Raw genomic sequence first — 17,102 nt, forward strand, 5'->3', positions numbered from 1 at the left:
CCAAGGTGGGGGGCGGGGATCGTCTGGGCTGGTGACACTCCCCTCCAGTCCTCGAGGTGGGCTGCTGTGGGTGAAACTAGGCACTGGGGCTTCATGAGGACGGCTCCCCCTGAGCTGGCCCTCGTCCTCCCCTGCCTCCCAGGCGCTGGAGGGGCAGCCCCGTTTACAATCACTCTGAGGAGGGAAGTCTGGGGAATCACTTTCCCATCCAGGCTTCATCTATTCCTTAAAAAAAAAAAAAAAAAAAGCTTTACTGAGGTATGATTGCCATACAACAAGCTGTACATATTTAACATATACAGCTGGATTCTGCAGCTCTCGTGAGGTACGCTCACCCCTGGATGCTTGTTAGATCAGTGTTTCTGTAGAGAAACATTCTGTGAGGGCTGGGACCTCCGATTCTGCCACCCTGCTCTCGATTCTTCACCTACTCCTTGGATCAAGGTCTGGAACGCCCTCCACGGAGGCATCTGAACCCTCACTACAGGAGGGTGGTACGCAGCATGGGCCACGTAACCAGACTGACGTGGCCCCGAACCCTGGGTCTGCCCAGGACTAGCAGCCTGACTTTGAACAAGTTACTTAAGCCTCGCGGTTCCTCATCTGTAAAATGGAAATAATATCCCCCTCCCAGAGTCGCTGTCATGATGAAATGAGGAAGGCATGCAAAATGCTAAGCACATAACTAGTGTTCAATAAATAGTCGCTGTTATAATTATTTATTAGCTCAACACTGGTCCCATCTCACCTAGGAAGACTTTTCAGCCCTCCTTCCCCGAAATTTCCTGAAGCACCAATGGGGATGCCTTTGGTAGATAATGTCTTGCACTGTTATTTAGCTAGTTTGTGCCCAAATCAGAGCATTATTCCTTGCATTTCTTCTGCTGCCCTCTCCCCTGCCCCAGCACTCGAGACAGAGTCAGGCCCATAAGAGGAACTCAAGGATGGAGAATGAAATGGAATTAAGAGAAAGGGAGGGACGCAAGGAGGGAGGCATCAGGGAGACTGAGAAAGGGAGGTGAGAAGGTGGGGATGGAGGGCGGGTGGCATTGTCCAGACGTGAGTGACATGCCTCTCCCGAAGCACACGATGGGGAAGGGACTGCACAGAGAAGCCACCAGTGGGGACCTGGGATGTCTTTTGCATCCCCTGCATCCTTTTAATTTTTCCTCAAACTCAGTCCTCCCTGCTCCCCTTCTCATCCCAAGGAGGAAAGTGCTTCCTGATTTGGTAATATCTACTCACCCACCCAATCTATCAACTGATTCTAATGTTTTCTATACTATCTATGAAATCTCTCTCTCTCTCTCCCATCTCCCTCTCCATTCTCCTTCCCAGGTGACCTCAGACAAGTCACTTCCCCATCTCTGGACCTGGGTCTGCTCACCTATAAAACTAGATTTTCCTAAATGGCCTCAGAAGTCCTTTCTTCCCCCAGCATTCTCTTATCTAACTGCTTTACTTCTCCTTTTTAAAATTTATTTATTTTTGGCTGCGTTGGGTCCTCATTGCTGCACGTGTGCTTTCTCTCATTGTAGAGAGCGTCGGCTTCTCTTGTTGCAGAGCACGGGCTCTAGGCACGCGGGCTTCAGTAGTTGTGGCTTGCGGGCTCTAGAGCACAGGCTCACTAGTTCTGGCGCACGGGCTTAGTTGCTCCGCGGCATGTAGGATCTTCCCAGACCAGGGCTCGAACCCGTGTCCCCTGTATTGGCAGACGGACTCTCAACCACTGTGCCACCAGGGAAGTCCCTGCTTTACTTCTCTTGCCTGTCTTGATAACTTACTTCTTAGTTACCCAAACAACTTAAGCGATTGATCATCCCTCCTTTTAAAAAAATCTTTTTTCAAGAAAACTTATAAATGTCCCCTAGGCTCTAAAGTTTCATGAAGGGCTTTCTTTTTTTTTTTTTTTTTTTTTTTTGCGGTACGGGGGCCTCTCACTGCTGTGGCCTCTCCCGTTGCGGAGCACAGTCTCCGGACGTGCAGGCTCAGCGGCCATGGCTCACGGACCCAGCCGCTCCGTGGCACGTGGGACCTTCCTGGACCGGGGCACAAACCCGTGTCCCCTGCATTGGCAGGCGGACTCTCAACCACTGCGCCACCAGGGAAGCCCCATGAAGGGCTTTCCTGATCACTGCATATCTCCAATGCCTGGCTCAGTACCTAGCCCGCAGCAAGCGGTCAATAAATATTTGTTGAATAACTGGATGGATGGAATTGCCACCATATGCCTGTGGGGAATAATGAGATGCAGGGGGACATGTTAGCAGTTGGTCGGCTTAAGAAAATCTAGGTCATCCTGAGAATAACCCCAGTTTAGACACTTGCAAGTGTGTTATGAAACAAAAAAGTAAAAAGTCTGAGAAACTCTGGAATCACCATCTTAATGATCTACTGCCCATCACTTACCTAATCTATTGTCATCCTGTTCAGTTATTCTAATTTGATGGGAGCTGCCCTCTGTCAGGGGTGTGATATTCTTTAGTCACTTATGTAATAAGGAACATCTGGGGAGGAGAGGGAAGGCCGGAAGGCAGATGTCAGGAGGGGAAAGGGCTCGGCGGCCTTAACAATGACACCTACCGTTTATTGAGCACTTACTGCGAGCCAGACTCTTCACTCTTGCTACCTCACTTAATACTCTGGACAACGCTGAGAGGAAGGTGGTACGATTATCATCAACCCCACCTTAGAGATGGGAAATCGAGGCTCAGACAGGTTATACAGATATATCCTTGGGTATATCAAGGATTTGAAGCCAGCTTCAGAGTCTGAGCACTTGAACCCTCACCCCAGCCTGGAAGCCACACTGACCACTTCAGAGACCAAAGCCTGAAAACCCCTGCAAAGGCTTTGGTGTTGCCACCAGGGTCCCCAGTCCCCTACCCTTCCCTCTACATATTTTTGCTCTTTCTTGGTTATGGGACCAAGTTTTCAACTTGGCAAAATGGACTTGGAACCAAGCCAGGAGCGGGGAGAGATTCCAAAAGATTTGTGATTAAACCAACTCTAGTTCGTCCTTCCTAGTAACTAACCTTGTTCTCACTAGGTCATCTCTCAGATCTGGGGGCTGCCACACAGCTCTAGTTGTCAGTGTGTCCAGGGGCCTTTGTCTACATCACTGATATATCAATAACAGGAAGAGGCTGTTCTAGAGGAGTTTAGATGACACAGCTGTGATACTGGGGACACGTTGAATAATGAGAACACTTGCACCACATCACATACCCAAAGAGGTGTTTCCCATCAAGGTTCACACCTTGGGAAACTGGACTAAATCCAACAATGTTGCCGTTGCTGACAGCATTGCTGGAGCCTCTCTTTAGCTCTCAGATAATGTTAGAAACCCACCTGTTGCATCATGGTGACTCCTTTTCTTTGATTTAAAACAATCTCATGCCACTTGAGTACTCATTTGCTTTCTCACCAGAATGGGCACCCGGTGACTTTTGGCCATTTCCAAATACCAGACGTATCCTCGAAGGATGAAAATCTGCCCTCACAGAGGTTAATCAGAAGGTTCTCTCGCAGCCTCGGGAAGGCCTCCGGGAAGAGTCTGAAGGATGAGTGAGCTGTGACGGGCAAAGGAAGGAGCCCACAGCTCCCTGACGTGACCGCGCGGCCGGCCAGCCGTCATTTGGATGTGTAAGTTTGGAGTTTCATTTTCAAACCCCTCGTTGCTTTACAGCCACACGTGGCACACAGGAATGCGGCGCAGGGTCTGCGCACAACCCAGTGGGTCGGCCAGCCCAAGCGGGGAAACGCAGCAGCAGCAGCAGAGGCTGTTCTGGAAAACGGCCACTCTGGGCACACGCCCACACTGAGGCCTGGACTGAGGCCGCCGGTGCAACCGCTTAGCCACCCGCTTCCCCTGGGAAATGGGTCCTCCGGCCTCCACTTCGGGCCTGGAACCAGGAAGCGGGAGGCGGTGACCTCACAGCGAGTGCCCGTCGGGCTGGAGGTGGGAGGGTACACCTTCCCCCGCCACCCACCTCCTTCCAGAGCCCAGCGTGGCTGGGAGCTCTCGTTATTTGTCTCCCAATCCCCCTTCCGGAAGCGGCCCCTCATCGCTTCCGGCGGGTCCGGGGTTACTTCCGGTAGACCCTGGAGGAGGAGCAGCGGGAGAGGACCAGGGAGGAGGGGGCGGAGGCAGCGGGGTGCCGGGAGGCCCGGAGGGGTCCGGCAGGGGAGCGAAGGAGGGAAAGGCGCTGATGCTCTGGCCCTTCCCGCCCACAGCCAGGGCCCTGCTCTCCCGTGCGGCCATGTCCGAGGGGGAGAGCAAGGAAAGCTTGGGCGGCGAGTGCCCCGTGTGCTACGAGAAGTTCCGCGAAATGGAGGGCGCCAGCCGGACGCTGAGCTGTGGCCACATGTTCTGCCATGACTGCCTGGTCAAGTACCTCCTCTCCACGCGTGTGGACGGGCAGGTCCAGAGGACCGTCGTCTGCCCCGTCTGCCGCTACGTCACCTTCCTCGACAAGAAGAGCTCCTGCTGGCCCTCCAAGCTGGACAAGAGCTCTCAGACCCTGGTCGTGCCCTTGGACCCGCCGCCCGGCCTGCTCCGGGAGCCGCAGATCTTCCTCATCAGCAGCCATGGGATACCCCTGGGGAAGCAGGACAGCATCCTGCCCGGGCGCAGCCTGGCCGAGCTCTTGGAGGCCTCCCCGGTGCCCAGCTCCACCCGGTCGTTCTGCAGCCGCTTCCAGGCCCTACTGCTCATCGTCCTCATTGCCGTGGTGTCCGTGGTGGCTGCCATCCTGCCCTGGGTGCTGCTGGTGAGGAAGCACGCGTGAGTGGGGCACCGGCCCGAGGGCCGCTCTGGAAGCTGCCCGCTCACACAGCCAGGCTGCCTGGGGGGTGTCAGCCGAGCCCTGAGGGATGGCCAGGGGCAGAAGGGATGTTAGGGCGGTGCTGGCTGGAGGTCCAGTGGCATCTCCCCACCCCGGGCTCCTTGCTCCCAGTGCGTCTCAGGGAGAACAGGGAGGCCAGGGCTGGGCTGAGCAGCCAGGCTCTGGGCTGAATGAAATGGAAACTCCAGGCTCCAGGCCAGGGAGGAAAGCGTGATGGACACCCTTGCTCAGAAACAGCAGCAGGGGCATACCCTCCGGGGAAGCTGACCCTTCCTCTAGGCTGGAGCCAAGCAACGCAGGGAGATGGGCGGCTGCTCCGTCCTGTGGGCTCACCAGCCCCGAGGGGTAGTCCTCACCTGCCAGGTGACCTGCCTGAGCCCAGCTGGGGTTCTGCGTGGGGTACATCCCAGAGGGGGCCAAGGGCAGGACTCCTCCAGGACAGAATTCCCAGCCAGGGTCCTCCAACCCGCTCCGAGCAATAAACAGAAGGGGTGGCGCAGGGGCCAAAGGCGCTTGTGTTTCCTGGAATCTCAGCCCCCATCCATGACACCCCACAGCTGGGCAAGGGTGCCAGCCTGGAAGGTCTTCCCTGAGGGAGAAGCTGATCTCAGGGAGCTCCTGGAGGAAGGAACAGAAAAGGGGAGTGGAGGCCACATCAGGAGTCGGAAGTTTGTTGACAGAGGCTGAGGCCAGCAGAATGGCCCACAGAGCCAGAGGTCTCCCCAAGCCTCCCCGGCCCAAGAATGGTCCAAATTTTGAGTCCTGGGGTTTTCAAGGATAGTGTGGAAAGCGGGCAGTGCAGGGGAAGCCTGGTGGCCGGGACTTGAGTCAGCTGAAAACTATGTGGGCAAACGAACCCCTGGGGGCTTCCTCCCAGCCCAGGTTCTCCTCTTCCTCATGACCAACCACTCATTAGAGGCCACACCAGCTGGGCCAGTTCCCGGGGTGGATTCCCAGGCTGGGCTGGGTGAGGAAGGGTGGGGAAGAAGACAGCTGTGCTTGGCAGAGACGCTTCTGTCTCAGTGAACGCTGGAACCCAGCTGTTGTCGGCGCTGGCCAAGGTCACATCACCTGGGAACCCCGCCTATGCTGGGGGTCCTTGATGAGGACACTAGAAAAAGCTCAGATTGGGTCTTGTCTGGGGAGCGAGCCATTCGGGGACAGCTATCTTCTGTTTATTAAGGCCCATAAGTCAGTGGGCCATCATCTTAATTTTAGCACTAAAACCAGCAAAAACCTCAAGCTGTTTTCTGAAATGGGTGGTTCAGAGCCCAGGTGTGCCAACAGCCAAGCTCTCCACAGCCTCTGCCTCTCTCAGCGAAGCTCGCTGTCTGTGGGGAAAGAAGTAGCACCCTCTTAACTAGTTCCTAAAAGCCTGTAATGGTGGTCATTTGGGGACCATTCGGGGATGGGATCCACCTGCAGGGGATATTGGGACACAGAAAGAGTTGATTTAATGCACTTATGGGCTTCTTTTCAAGACTAGAGAAGAACATAGGTGCTATTGGGGGAGGTACAGGTGGATTCATGGGAAAAATGTTTATTACAGGAATTAAAATGTTACATTTACAAAGACTCTACTGAGTCAGTTTTAACCACACCCAGGCTGCTTCAAACAGTGTCATGAATGTCTGGGGACCTGCTTTTAGCCTCTTCAGATTCTGTTGTGTTTGCCGAAAGTTAATTTCGAAATCCCTGTAGTGTTTCCATATTGTTCAGTCGTGACTTGTAGATAGCACTCCTTTTATTTTCAAAGAATGTCAAAAGCTATATATTTTCTCAAAGATTCCAGACACACTGTAAATGCATGTGGGAAGCGATGAGCCTGGCCTTTTAGGATAATTCTTTTTAAATGAAAAAGACCATCCGAAAACACAAATGCAAACGGCTCTTAAACATTTAGTCAGCCACACTTGTGAAAGGAGTGCAAATTACAATTCTGCTGGCATCCCGTTTTTCACCTATTAGCTTGTCTAAACTCACCCTGCTGCCAACGCTGAGGGAAGCACGTGAGGTTGGTAGGAAGGGATACTGATAAAACCCCTAGGAGGGGAAATTTGACATTATCTATCAAATGTCCACTTTGACCAAGCAATTCCCATTCTAGAAAGGTATGTGACAGATACACTTGCATATTGCGGCATTGACATATGTAACTGCAGTGTTGTTCCTAAAAACAAAGAATTGGGAAACCCTGCATGCCAGTCGGAAGGGGCTGGTTGTGTAACTTGAGATGCAGGAACTGTCATGCAGCTGTAAAAAGAACAAGGAAGGACCTGCAAACTGACTGAAAGTCTCCAAGATCCAATGGCCGATGGGCAGAGGCAAGGTGTGAAACGCTGGGTATCCGATACTACAACCTGTGTAGAAAGTGGGGGCATAAGAATTTACTTTCCGGGACTTCCCTGGTGTCCAGTGGTTAAGAGTGCGCTGAGAATGGACTTGAGGACACGGGGAGGGAGAAGGGTAAGCTAGGACGGAGTGAGAGAGTGGCATGGACTTATAAATACTACCAAATGTAAAATAGATAGCTAGTGGGAAGCAGCTGCATAGCCCAGGGAGGTCAGCTCTGTGCTTCGTGACCACCTAGAGGGGTGGGATAGGGAGGGTGGGAGGGAGACGCAAGAGGGAGGAGATATGGGGATATATGTATACGTATAGCTTATTCACTTTGTCATACAGCAGAAACTAATACACCATTGTAAAGCAATTATACTCCAATAAAGATGTTAAAAAAAAAAAAAAGACTGCTTCCACTACAGGGGGCACGGGTTCGATCCCTGGTCAGGGAACTAGATCCCACATGCCGCGTGGCGTGCCCAAAAAAATGAAAAAGAATTTACTTTCTGATTTGCTTATTTGCGCATAAAGCAATTGGGAATATTCAAAAAAAAACTAGTAAGAGTGGTGAACTGTGGATGGGGATGATAAAATGATGGAATGGAAAGGGAACTTCTCCCTTTACCTTTGGTATTTAGGGATTTTTGAACCAAGTAAATGTAGGTATTATCTGAACATTAAATTGAAAAATTATATCAGAAGCTAAAGATATCTTCAGTGTACACACTTGCCCAGTGAGGAGTCGGCCCCAGGAGCCGCCAGACTGCTTGACCTGTGGTTCTAGAGTGTCAGCTGATGTGTCTCGTTCGAGGTATGACATCTTAGGCTTACCAGGCACCCAGGAAGGAAGGTGAAATGTTTAATATTCTCAGCGTTCCTAAGTTCCTAGGGATTTCTCTGGGCCCCACCATTTAATGTGCTCATCTTGATTTCCTCTTTCTCGATTTTTTTGGCTGTGCTGCGCGGCTTGTGGGATCTTAGCTCTCCAACTCCCCAGGCCCCTGGCATTGAGAGTGGGAGTCCTAACCCCTGGACTGCCAGGGAATTCCCTGTTTTGATTCCCTCTTCTCTGTCCTTCCTTTTCTTTCTCAAATAAAATCTTTCGCTTTAAGCAACCACCCTGGGTCAGGGCACTACAGGAAGATAACATAGATAGATAGGTAGACAGGCAGACGGATGCCCCGAGGTTAAACATAAACTGTCACTCCTCTCCTTCTCCCCTTGTCCAGCGGCATACCCCCGCCTTTACACACACACTCTCACACTCACACACACTCACTCCCTTTGCCACCTCCCATTACAATAACCTTTAACTCTCATACACAGTCTAGGCCGACCCAGCGAGCCGAAGGATGCATACTTCACTGGTGGGCCCCAGGCCAGGGCTGCCAGGAGTCTGGGCAGGCACATCAGAGACCGCTCTGCCCCTCGGCCCGTGACCTCTGCCCTCAGTGAAGCCTGAGGACGCGGGCAGCTCTTCTGCAATCACCACTTCTCTCTTTGACCTTCACGATCCAAATGTCCTTTTTTGATACAAAATAAACAACCTTGGCCCACCCTCACAACTTGTCCCTTTCCTTCGTCCTCCTCAAACCCAGAACAAAGGAGCGCCACAACTAATTCTCAACACAAACTACTGGCAGTTCCTACAAGCAATGCTGGTGCAGGCCTCTGGGCTCTCGTTTGGGTAGCTCTCTCCACCTGGAGCACGCTTCCCCCATTGTCTACCTGGAAAACTCCTACCTAGCTTTCCAGAAACAGTTCATGGGTTACCTATAAAACCTCCCCCAACCCTTACCTTGGTTAGAATTGGCCGCACCTGTGCTGTGTCCCCTGCTGCATTCCGCCATCTTCCCGAGACACTTGATGATGCGTGTTTGTTGACAAGTCCATCTCCTCCTTCTAGACAACGTGCTCCTTGACAAGATCATACAAGATGCTCAGATCATACCAAGTGTCTGGCACAGAATTTAGGAAAGAGTCGAAGCTGGATAAATATTTGAAGAATGCATGAGTGAAGGAATGAATGGATGAACAAATGAACAAGTAAACATGACGGTTTGTGGTCCAGAAAAAAAAGTTTAGTCCAGGGATGTAGGCATGAAGCCTGGATAATACCTACCTTGGTGTGTCTTAGGGCTACACAAAGACCACCCTCAAAATGACCCGAAGGAGCCAGTTTAAAAGGACTCACTTGGGGACTTCCTTGGAGGTCCAGTGGTTAAGACGCAAAAAAAAAAAAAAGGACTCAACGTAAGAAGAATGTGGAGAGGTGAGGTGGCCAGAGGTTCATGTAGGGTGGCGCCATGACGCCCAACAGACACTTGTGAAGATAAACAGACTGTATAACTAGGCTAGCAGTCATCTGCATCTGTGCATAAAACTTCCAACAGTCTTCACACTGTGTAAAGTGGTTATGCTTCCACATGGTGGGTGGGCTCGAGTTTAATTTCGATGACTGTGTTGGATGGAGGGAGGGAGGCCTGAGAGGCTTGGGTGACAGCAGAGAATGATGGGGAGGCTGAAGAAACAGAGAGGACCTTTGTGGGAAGAGAGAAAGATGATGGGGAGGCCTGAAGAAGAGGCGATGAAGGAAACTAGTAAAGACAGAGGAGAGAGAAGGTGAAGACCAGAAAGGGAGGCAGGAGCCTTCAGCAGCTCCCTACGACTTTCAGTGTCCAAGTCAAACTCAGCTCAACCCCAGAGCCCCATGGGCTCCTCTCTGAATCCCTCTCATGCCAGCCACAGGGACCCGGCACCTGGTGACAGTGTGTCATGGGCTTCACACCTCCACGCCTTCCCTCAAGCTATTCCCTCTGCCTCCTGGAGCTAATTTTAACATTCCTCAAAGTTCACTAAAGGGCGACTTCACCCCAGGTCTTCCCGGACCCCAGAGTTCTCTTCTCTTCCCGAAGCACCCAGGCACCAAGGATAGCCAGGCTCAGCGAGCACTTCTCTGGGGTCCTGTGGTTGTTAATTTTGTTGTTTATCTCATCTCTTAGACAGTGAGCTTCCTGCAGGCAGAAACTTTGACTAATTGCCTTTTGTAGCTCCAGGGTGCAACCTGGCTGGCCCATGAAAGATGTTCCATAAACATTTGTTGAAAAGAATTGCAGCAGAAGAATTCTGCTCTCACTGAAGTTTTGAATAACAAATAAAATCCGGGGCTATATCTTCACAGCATATTTAAGAACACAACTATTTTTAAATCATGAAAACATGTTCTTCACTGACTCCACTCTGGGCCCTCAAGGATATGTTTCTCACTCTTTGACTTGACCCCAGTGGGTTCCTACAAAGTGGGACCATATAGGGAATTATCAGAAGGGGCTGGGAAGCCAGCCTGCACGTCTTAAGTATCATGAAACGTGTGTCTTCCCCTAGTATGACACCTGCGTTATTCATTCAACAGAACCCGATCGCTTACTAGGTGCGCGGCCAGGCACGCGGCGGGAGTTCACCCCGCCCTGCAATCCTTCAGGAGGGCGCACCCCCTTGCCCTGCTTCCATCAGATCCTGAACTGAATGTGAGCAGGCAGTAAAATTAAGAAAAGGGCACAGTGGGGCTTCCCTGGCGGCACAGTGGTTAAGAATCCGCCTGCCAGTACAGAGGACACGGGTTCGAGCCCTGGTCCGGGAAGATCCCACATGCCATGGAGCAACTAAGCCCGTGCGCCACAACTACTGAGCCTGAGCTCTAGTGCCCGTGAGCTACAACTACTGAATCCTGCCCGCCTAGAGCCTGTGCTCCGCAACAAGAGAGGCCACCGCAATGAGAAGACCGCTCACCGCACTAGAGAAAGCCGGCGTGTAGCAATGAAGACCCAACGCAGACAAAAATAAATAAATAAAATAAATTTATTTTTTAAAAAAAGAAAGAAAAGGGCACAGTTCTCTACGTGGAAAAGCTTCCTCACGCCGCTATCCTCAAAGTGTGGTCTCGAACCAGCACCCTCGGCATCACCTGGGAGCTCGTTAGAAACGCGGGTTCAGACCTACTTCCGCGGGGCGGGGGCAGACCCGCGGCCCCAGTCCTCGGAAGGCCCCTCGCCGGCGGGAGCCGAACCTCGGGCGGGCCCCGCGGAGCAGTCAGCACACACATTGGTGTTGGGGCGGCTGCGGGCGCCGGGCTGGAGCTGGCTGGTTACCTGTCAGGCACACTCGACAGGCCCACGCCCTTGGCCCGGGGTCCAGGTAACCGAGGTGACCGGCCGGCCGGAGTCCCAGCGCCACCTGGCGGTCAAATATAGGACCTGCCCTTTCCCGGCTAAGGGAGTACCCGCTGCCCGGTGTTCGAGTGAAGGGACACGGGTCCCTGGGGCCGCTAGCTCCCTCAACACCCGGCGGAGCAGTCAGACCCCAAGCAGCCCCCGCCACTTGCCCGGGAACCACCGTTCCCAGAGGACGCAGCTGCAGAACCCAGAGCTCCCACGGAACGTACCAGGACCTGGAGAAGGGCTCTGCAGTTCCCCTCCGAGCCACGAGATGACGCTAGTGATCAATTTCTGTCCCAGTTTTCCGTCCGCGTTCAAACTCTGCGCCTCTCTCGCTCCAAGAAACATCGGTCTCGCGAGACCTCTCGGAAACTTACAAAACCGGAAGCTGTGTGTGGATTTCTTCCCTTTTGTGGCCATCGCTGAAGCGCTAACGGGTGAGTTTGCCGGGACAACGCGTATAATCTGCAGCCATCCGTTCACGGGCACGGTGTATCTCGACCCCGGGGGCCCCGATACTGTTCCAGTGGCCGAGTAGCAGCCGGGAAGGGGGGCCAGGATGGTCTCGACCTTTCTTCTAGCTCAAGGCCCGCCGGGGTGGGGAAGGGAGGAGGAAAGAGGATTTGGGGACTTCGAAACGGGAGCTGAAGGGGAGAGGGCCTATGGTGATGGAGTCTAGTCTGGGCAGTGTAGTTTCCTAAAGAATGGTCTCAGGATAACTTCTTGGTAAATCTACTGAACTTTCAGACGGCGCTCGCCCATTGGAAGGCTTTTTGGACCCGAGTTATGTGCATTTTCCAGGTTCGGGATGAGGGCCTGATTTCATTCATTTGGGATGGGGCTAAATGTGTTCACGCTCAAGTTCGCAGATTAACGTTGGTTGGTCTTTCTAAAACGTGATGTGATGTTGAACTGTCAGTCTGCTTTGCCCTAATTCAGCGGAAATATAAGGCCTGTTTTAGCTTTCTTACGCAGTGGTTATGCAGTTTGAGAGTGTAAACAAAAAGTTTAATTACAACAGGTGTGTTGGTAATGGAACGTTCTTCTGTTCCATAAGCAAATACAGAAAACATCCCAGTAAAGCAGTTCACTACAAGCAGTTTTTGATGAAGTTAAAGAATGTGACAGCTTTTGTGAGCATTCTGAACTTTCCAGATGAAATTGTTGCAGTTACTTGTTTGTAAACTGAGATTTGGTCATTTAAGGGTTTACACCTCTTTTAACTTTTTATTTAGCCGAAATGAAGTTCAATCCCTTTGTGACTTCTGACCGAAGCAAGAACCGGAAAAGGCATTTCAATGCGCCTTCCCACATTCGCAGGAAAATTATGTCTTCCCCTCTTTCTAAAGAGCTGAGACAGAAGTACAATGTCCGATCCATGCCCATCCGGAAGGATGATGAAGTTCAGGTATGTGCCGTGTTCAGGTCATCTTGGCGAATATCCCGCACGTTAGGCACAGACGATGGATTGCATTCTGAGAGCGATACATCTGAGACATTGGCTCCCAGAACAGCACTGCAAAAGGAGTTGCGCTGGGGACTAAACAAAAAGCACGTAGCTTCCTTCACCTTTACACTTTGGTGAAAATCAGTTGTCTCAGGCGTCAGATGCAGTCATAATTAAACAGAAGAAAGGGGGTTTGGAACCAGAATCTTAGTTTGGAGTTATCTTTTTCTGGGTGTGTTTGGGCATTGGAGAGGCATTTGAGGACCAGTAAACAATTCTGTGCCTGAATCAAAATCCATATATGAGTTACAAGTGAGCTGTAGTTGCATGATTGTTTGAGAGTACCAGTAAATAAGTTGTCAAGTCTATTTAAGTGAAAATGTCTATTGATGTTTCTTAGCTGTAACTTGCAGCTAGTGATTAAGATTCAAGCAGTCTCTAAAGCAGCTGACACGTTACCAGCATTTCATGAGATGAATAGCCATTTGTCGCTCCTGTGCTGGCGCTAAAATTGCCAGTAGGTTTTGGAGGCAGTCTCTGCTTTCTCCAACTGGGAAGAAACAGCTGTTCAGAAGCCCTTTGGCAAGCTGAGGGTCGTTGGGACTTGCGGGTACAGAACGATGTTAGTTAACCTCGGAAAGAAGTGGCATGTTTCCTTAAATATTAGCTGCTGCCCACTCTTTGGCACTTAGTTGGGCCCTTTAATGGGTTGTGAATTTAATATTTATGGCCTGTTGTTCCCTTTGAGATGGAGTGACAGTTTCCTTGTCAACTCGGTACAAAAAACCAAGGTGGGCTTGTTCCTCGTTTTTAACCTTTTAACAAGCCCACCACTGCTGGTGGGTCATCAGTTGTAGGATGCACTGTCCATCACTGTAGATTTATATGGAGCATAGTTTATTTCCAGGTTAATTGAAGCCAGAGATAGAACTATTGGCACATTTCCATGAATGATTAGGTCTTTCAAAATTGGAAGATCCTGTATATCTGATAACGTGAATGATGTTTACCTGATTCATAGGTTTCCTGATTTTCAAGTTTAATATTCTTTTAACCACATACATCTTTTATTTTTGAATTTGCATTTAGGTTGTACGAGGGCACTACAAAGGGCAGCAAATTGGCAAAGTAGTCCAGGTTTACAGGAAGAAGTATGTCATCTACATTGAACGAGTGCAGCGGGAGAAGGCTAATGGCACAACTGTCCACGTGGGCATTCACCCCAGCAAGGTGGGTGTTTTTAAGAATGCTTGAGAGGGGAGAAGGAAATTTTAACAGTTATTTTGTATGTGTATTTAATGTACCTTTTCCTTAAAAGCTATTAGTAAGCTGATCGATCAATCTAAAAATGAATAGATCTTAAAATATAGGAAATTGGGTAGTTTTTAGATAATATGGAGCTGATATCCTGTGTATTAAACAGAATTGAGTAAACAGTAAGGCACATTTACAGCCCTGCAAAGTAGGTATTAAGTCATTTGCAGATGGAAAAAATCTGGACCTCAGGGTCTAGATCCCATTGATAGTGGTACCTAAGCCAAAATAGAAGATAATGGTCTGATTCTCATGTCCTGGACTTCAATGTGAATTCTCCAATACTGCTGTCTAATTTCCCTCAATTAAAAAAATATGTTTAATATAAAGGTAATAAATGTGCTTGGTGCCTATTCAGATAATGAGCTGTTCGTTTCTTTAAGATCTTGAGTTGGCACCACAAATCTAATCTTCAAACTACAGGAAAGTCGCAAGACTAGTACAGCTGTTGCATATCTTTCACCTAGAATTCACAACTACCATTTTCTTTGCCCCTTTCCCTGCCCACTAGTGGATTACAAACATCGTGGCACTTCACCTCTAATTACGTCAGTGTGTATCTCTTAAGAGCGAAGGCTTTCCCATTCTTTACTACAGTCTTATTTTTGCCCCCAACTAGATGAGCCGTTGTCAAGGTCACCAATCCAGTGACCAGTTCTTAGTGTTTTATGAACTTAATGCAGCATTTGACAGTTGATCTCCTTCTTTGTGGCTCATCTTCATCTCTTATTCCAGACAAACCTCAATATCCAGTTGACTAGTTTGCATGTCAACTTGGATACCCAATCAGTATCTCATACCTGACATGTTTAAACTCCTGGTTTTATCCTTGAACCCTCTTGCAGTTTGTTGCCGTCACTGTGTGTGGCAGCTTTGTCCTAATGGCTCAGGCCAAAATGTCATTATTATATACCCCACATGAGTCGATAAGACCTGTTGACTGCAGTCACATTGTATCCAGAATATTGTTACCATCTGAGTGGCCTACAAGACTGATCACCAGCTACTACTTCTTTTTATTTATTTATTTATTTTTGGCTGCATCGGGTCTTCCTTGCAGCGCGCACAGGCTTTCTCTAGTTGCGGCGAGTGGGAGCTACTCTTCGTTGTGGTGCACCGGCTTCTCATCGCGGTGGCTTCTCTTGCTGCACAGCACGGGCTCTCGGCACACGGGCTTCAGTAGTTGTGGCTCGTGGGCTCTAGAGTACAGGCTCAGTAGTTGTGGCACACGGGCTTAATTGCTCCGCGGCACGTGGGATCTTCCCCGACCAGGGCTCGAACCCGTGTCCCCTACATTGGCAGACGGATTCTTAACCACTGCGCCACCAGGGAGGTCCCATCACCAGCTACTTCTTGATGTCACCTTATTCCACTCTCCGTGTTCTAGTCCACTGGACTCTTTACTGTTCCTACAGCCATGCTACTCAGTGTGTCTGCTGGTTGGCAGGATCACCTGGCAACTTCATAGAATTGTACATTCTGTTCCCAGGTCTACTGGAGCAGAATATGGGGGTGGGACCCAGGGGTCTATTTTTTTGTTTTTTTTTTTTTTGCGGTACGCGGGCCTCTCACCGCCGTGGCCTCTCCCGCTGCAGAGCGCAGGCTCCGGACGCGCAGGCCCAGCGGCCACGGCTCACGGGCCCAGCCGCTCCGCAGCATGCGGGATCCTTCCGGACCGGGGCACGAACCCGTGTCCCCTGCATCGGCAGGCGGACTCCCAACCACTGCGCCACCAGGGAAGCCCCCAGGGGTCTATTTTAATAAGCCCTCCAGACACACTCAAATTTGAGAAACACACCTGTTAAACTTAGAAGTTCTTCTGCCTCTGGACTTCTGTGCTTGCTGTTCTGTTTGGAATACTCTACCCTTCTTATCAGGTCTCTGTTCAAATATAGACCTTTCCGTGAGGCTTTGCCTAATGTCGATCATGATTTAGCCCCTGTCCTCCAGCATTCCATCTGATATTAGATATAACCTCCATGGCGGTGGAGATTGTCTTTTGGTCGCTATGCTATATTTCCAGACCTTGTTCAGTGCTGTCTTTGCCTTCCCTCACCTTCCTCTCTAAGACTAAAATTTATCATAATCTGGGTGTCTTTAGTGACAAGTCTGTTGGAATAAGGTCTGTTCTATGACTTCACTAAAGGTTTTGCAGGTTGAAGCATGTGTGAAGGCTACATTTAATTTCCAACCTTGTGGTACTAACGTTACTATAGAAACAAAAACGTGTATGACTTTGTTAGCTTATAAAACTGAGAGAAGTGGAATAGTTGAAACGTTTTGCAGTAGAAAAAGCTGATTTTCAAATAAAGCACAGAAGAGGACGTGAGAAGAACCACCAGTGCCACGTTGCCTTCTCCTTTGTTGGCTGAGCATTAGTGAACGTTTAAATTTAAGCCAGGTTTGGGGGTAAAGAATCATTTCTGGCGCTTCAGTGTTTAGGCATCCACTCCCACAGGTGTGGGGAACGGCACTGAATGTTGGGCTTCCCATGTGTTCTGTGTTGGTAATTGTTTAAAGCTCAGGAGCATTTTTTCTTATTTGTCTGCAGGTGGTTATCACCAGACTAAAACTGGACAAAGACCGCAAAAAGATCCTCGAACGTAAAGCCAAGTCTCGCCAAGTAGGGAAGGAAAAGGGCAAATATAAGGAAGAAACAATTGAGAAGATGCAGGAATGAAGTGATCTTGTTTACAACTTTCATTAAAAACTTAAAATTAAGAGTCTTTGTTTATGTGTGGTGCTTTGAGACGCTGACTAGATTTTGGTGGGTCAGTTTTCAGGGAAGTTCAGGTGATGTTAGCTATCTAGGGGCGGACTACCCTTATCTTGTGGCTTGATTCCAGTAATGAAAAGTACTGTTTAGAGAGAGTTGGTTTTTTAACCAACTTTGAGCATCAGTTCTTTTTAAAAAATTTTATTTATTTTTAGCTGCGTTGG

General features: G+C 49.9%; 2 protein-coding genes across 2 annotated transcripts; both read left to right on the plus strand.

The window, feature by feature from the left end:
* Nucleotides 1-3,436: 3,436 nt before the first annotated feature.
* On the plus strand, nucleotides 3,437-7,428 carry RNF222 (ring finger protein 222). Its single transcript, XM_060133921.1, has 2 exons — nucleotides 3,437-3,645; nucleotides 4,237-7,428. Exons 1-2 carry the CDS (start codon nucleotides 3,642-3,644, stop codon nucleotides 4,788-4,790), a joined length of 558 nt encoding a protein of 185 aa, XP_059989904.1. The 5' UTR covers nucleotides 3,437-3,641; the 3' UTR covers nucleotides 4,791-7,428.
* Nucleotides 7,429-11,691: 4,263 nt separating this feature from the next.
* Nucleotides 11,692-16,869, plus strand: RPL26 (ribosomal protein L26). Its single transcript, XM_060134614.1, has 4 exons — nucleotides 11,692-11,838; nucleotides 12,637-12,809; nucleotides 13,938-14,078; nucleotides 16,714-16,869. The coding sequence occupies exons 2-4, from the start codon at nucleotides 12,642-12,644 to the stop codon at nucleotides 16,840-16,842; spliced, it is 438 nt and encodes a 145-aa protein (XP_059990597.1). The 5' UTR covers nucleotides 11,692-11,838; nucleotides 12,637-12,641; the 3' UTR covers nucleotides 16,843-16,869.
* Nucleotides 16,870-17,102: the final 233 nt, after the last annotated feature.

This window comes from Lagenorhynchus albirostris, chromosome 20, assembly GCF_949774975.1.
Source record: "Lagenorhynchus albirostris chromosome 20, mLagAlb1.1, whole genome shotgun sequence".
Lineage (NCBI taxonomy): Eukaryota > Metazoa > Chordata > Mammalia > Artiodactyla > Delphinidae > Lagenorhynchus > Lagenorhynchus albirostris.

Excerpts from the sequence above, each read along its gene's own strand:
- RPL26 (XM_060134614.1), top strand. The coding sequence starts at position 12,642 with ATGAAGTTCAATCCCTTTGTGACTTCTGACCGAAGCAAGAACCGGAAA. Across the intron at positions 12,810-13,937 it reads GGAAGGATGATGAAGTTCAG|GTTGTACGAGGGCACTACAA; the intron begins GTATGTGCCGTG and ends ATTTGCATTTAG. Across the intron at positions 14,079-16,713 it reads TGGGCATTCACCCCAGCAAG|GTGGTTATCACCAGACTAAA; the intron begins GTGGGTGTTTTT and ends ATTTGTCTGCAG.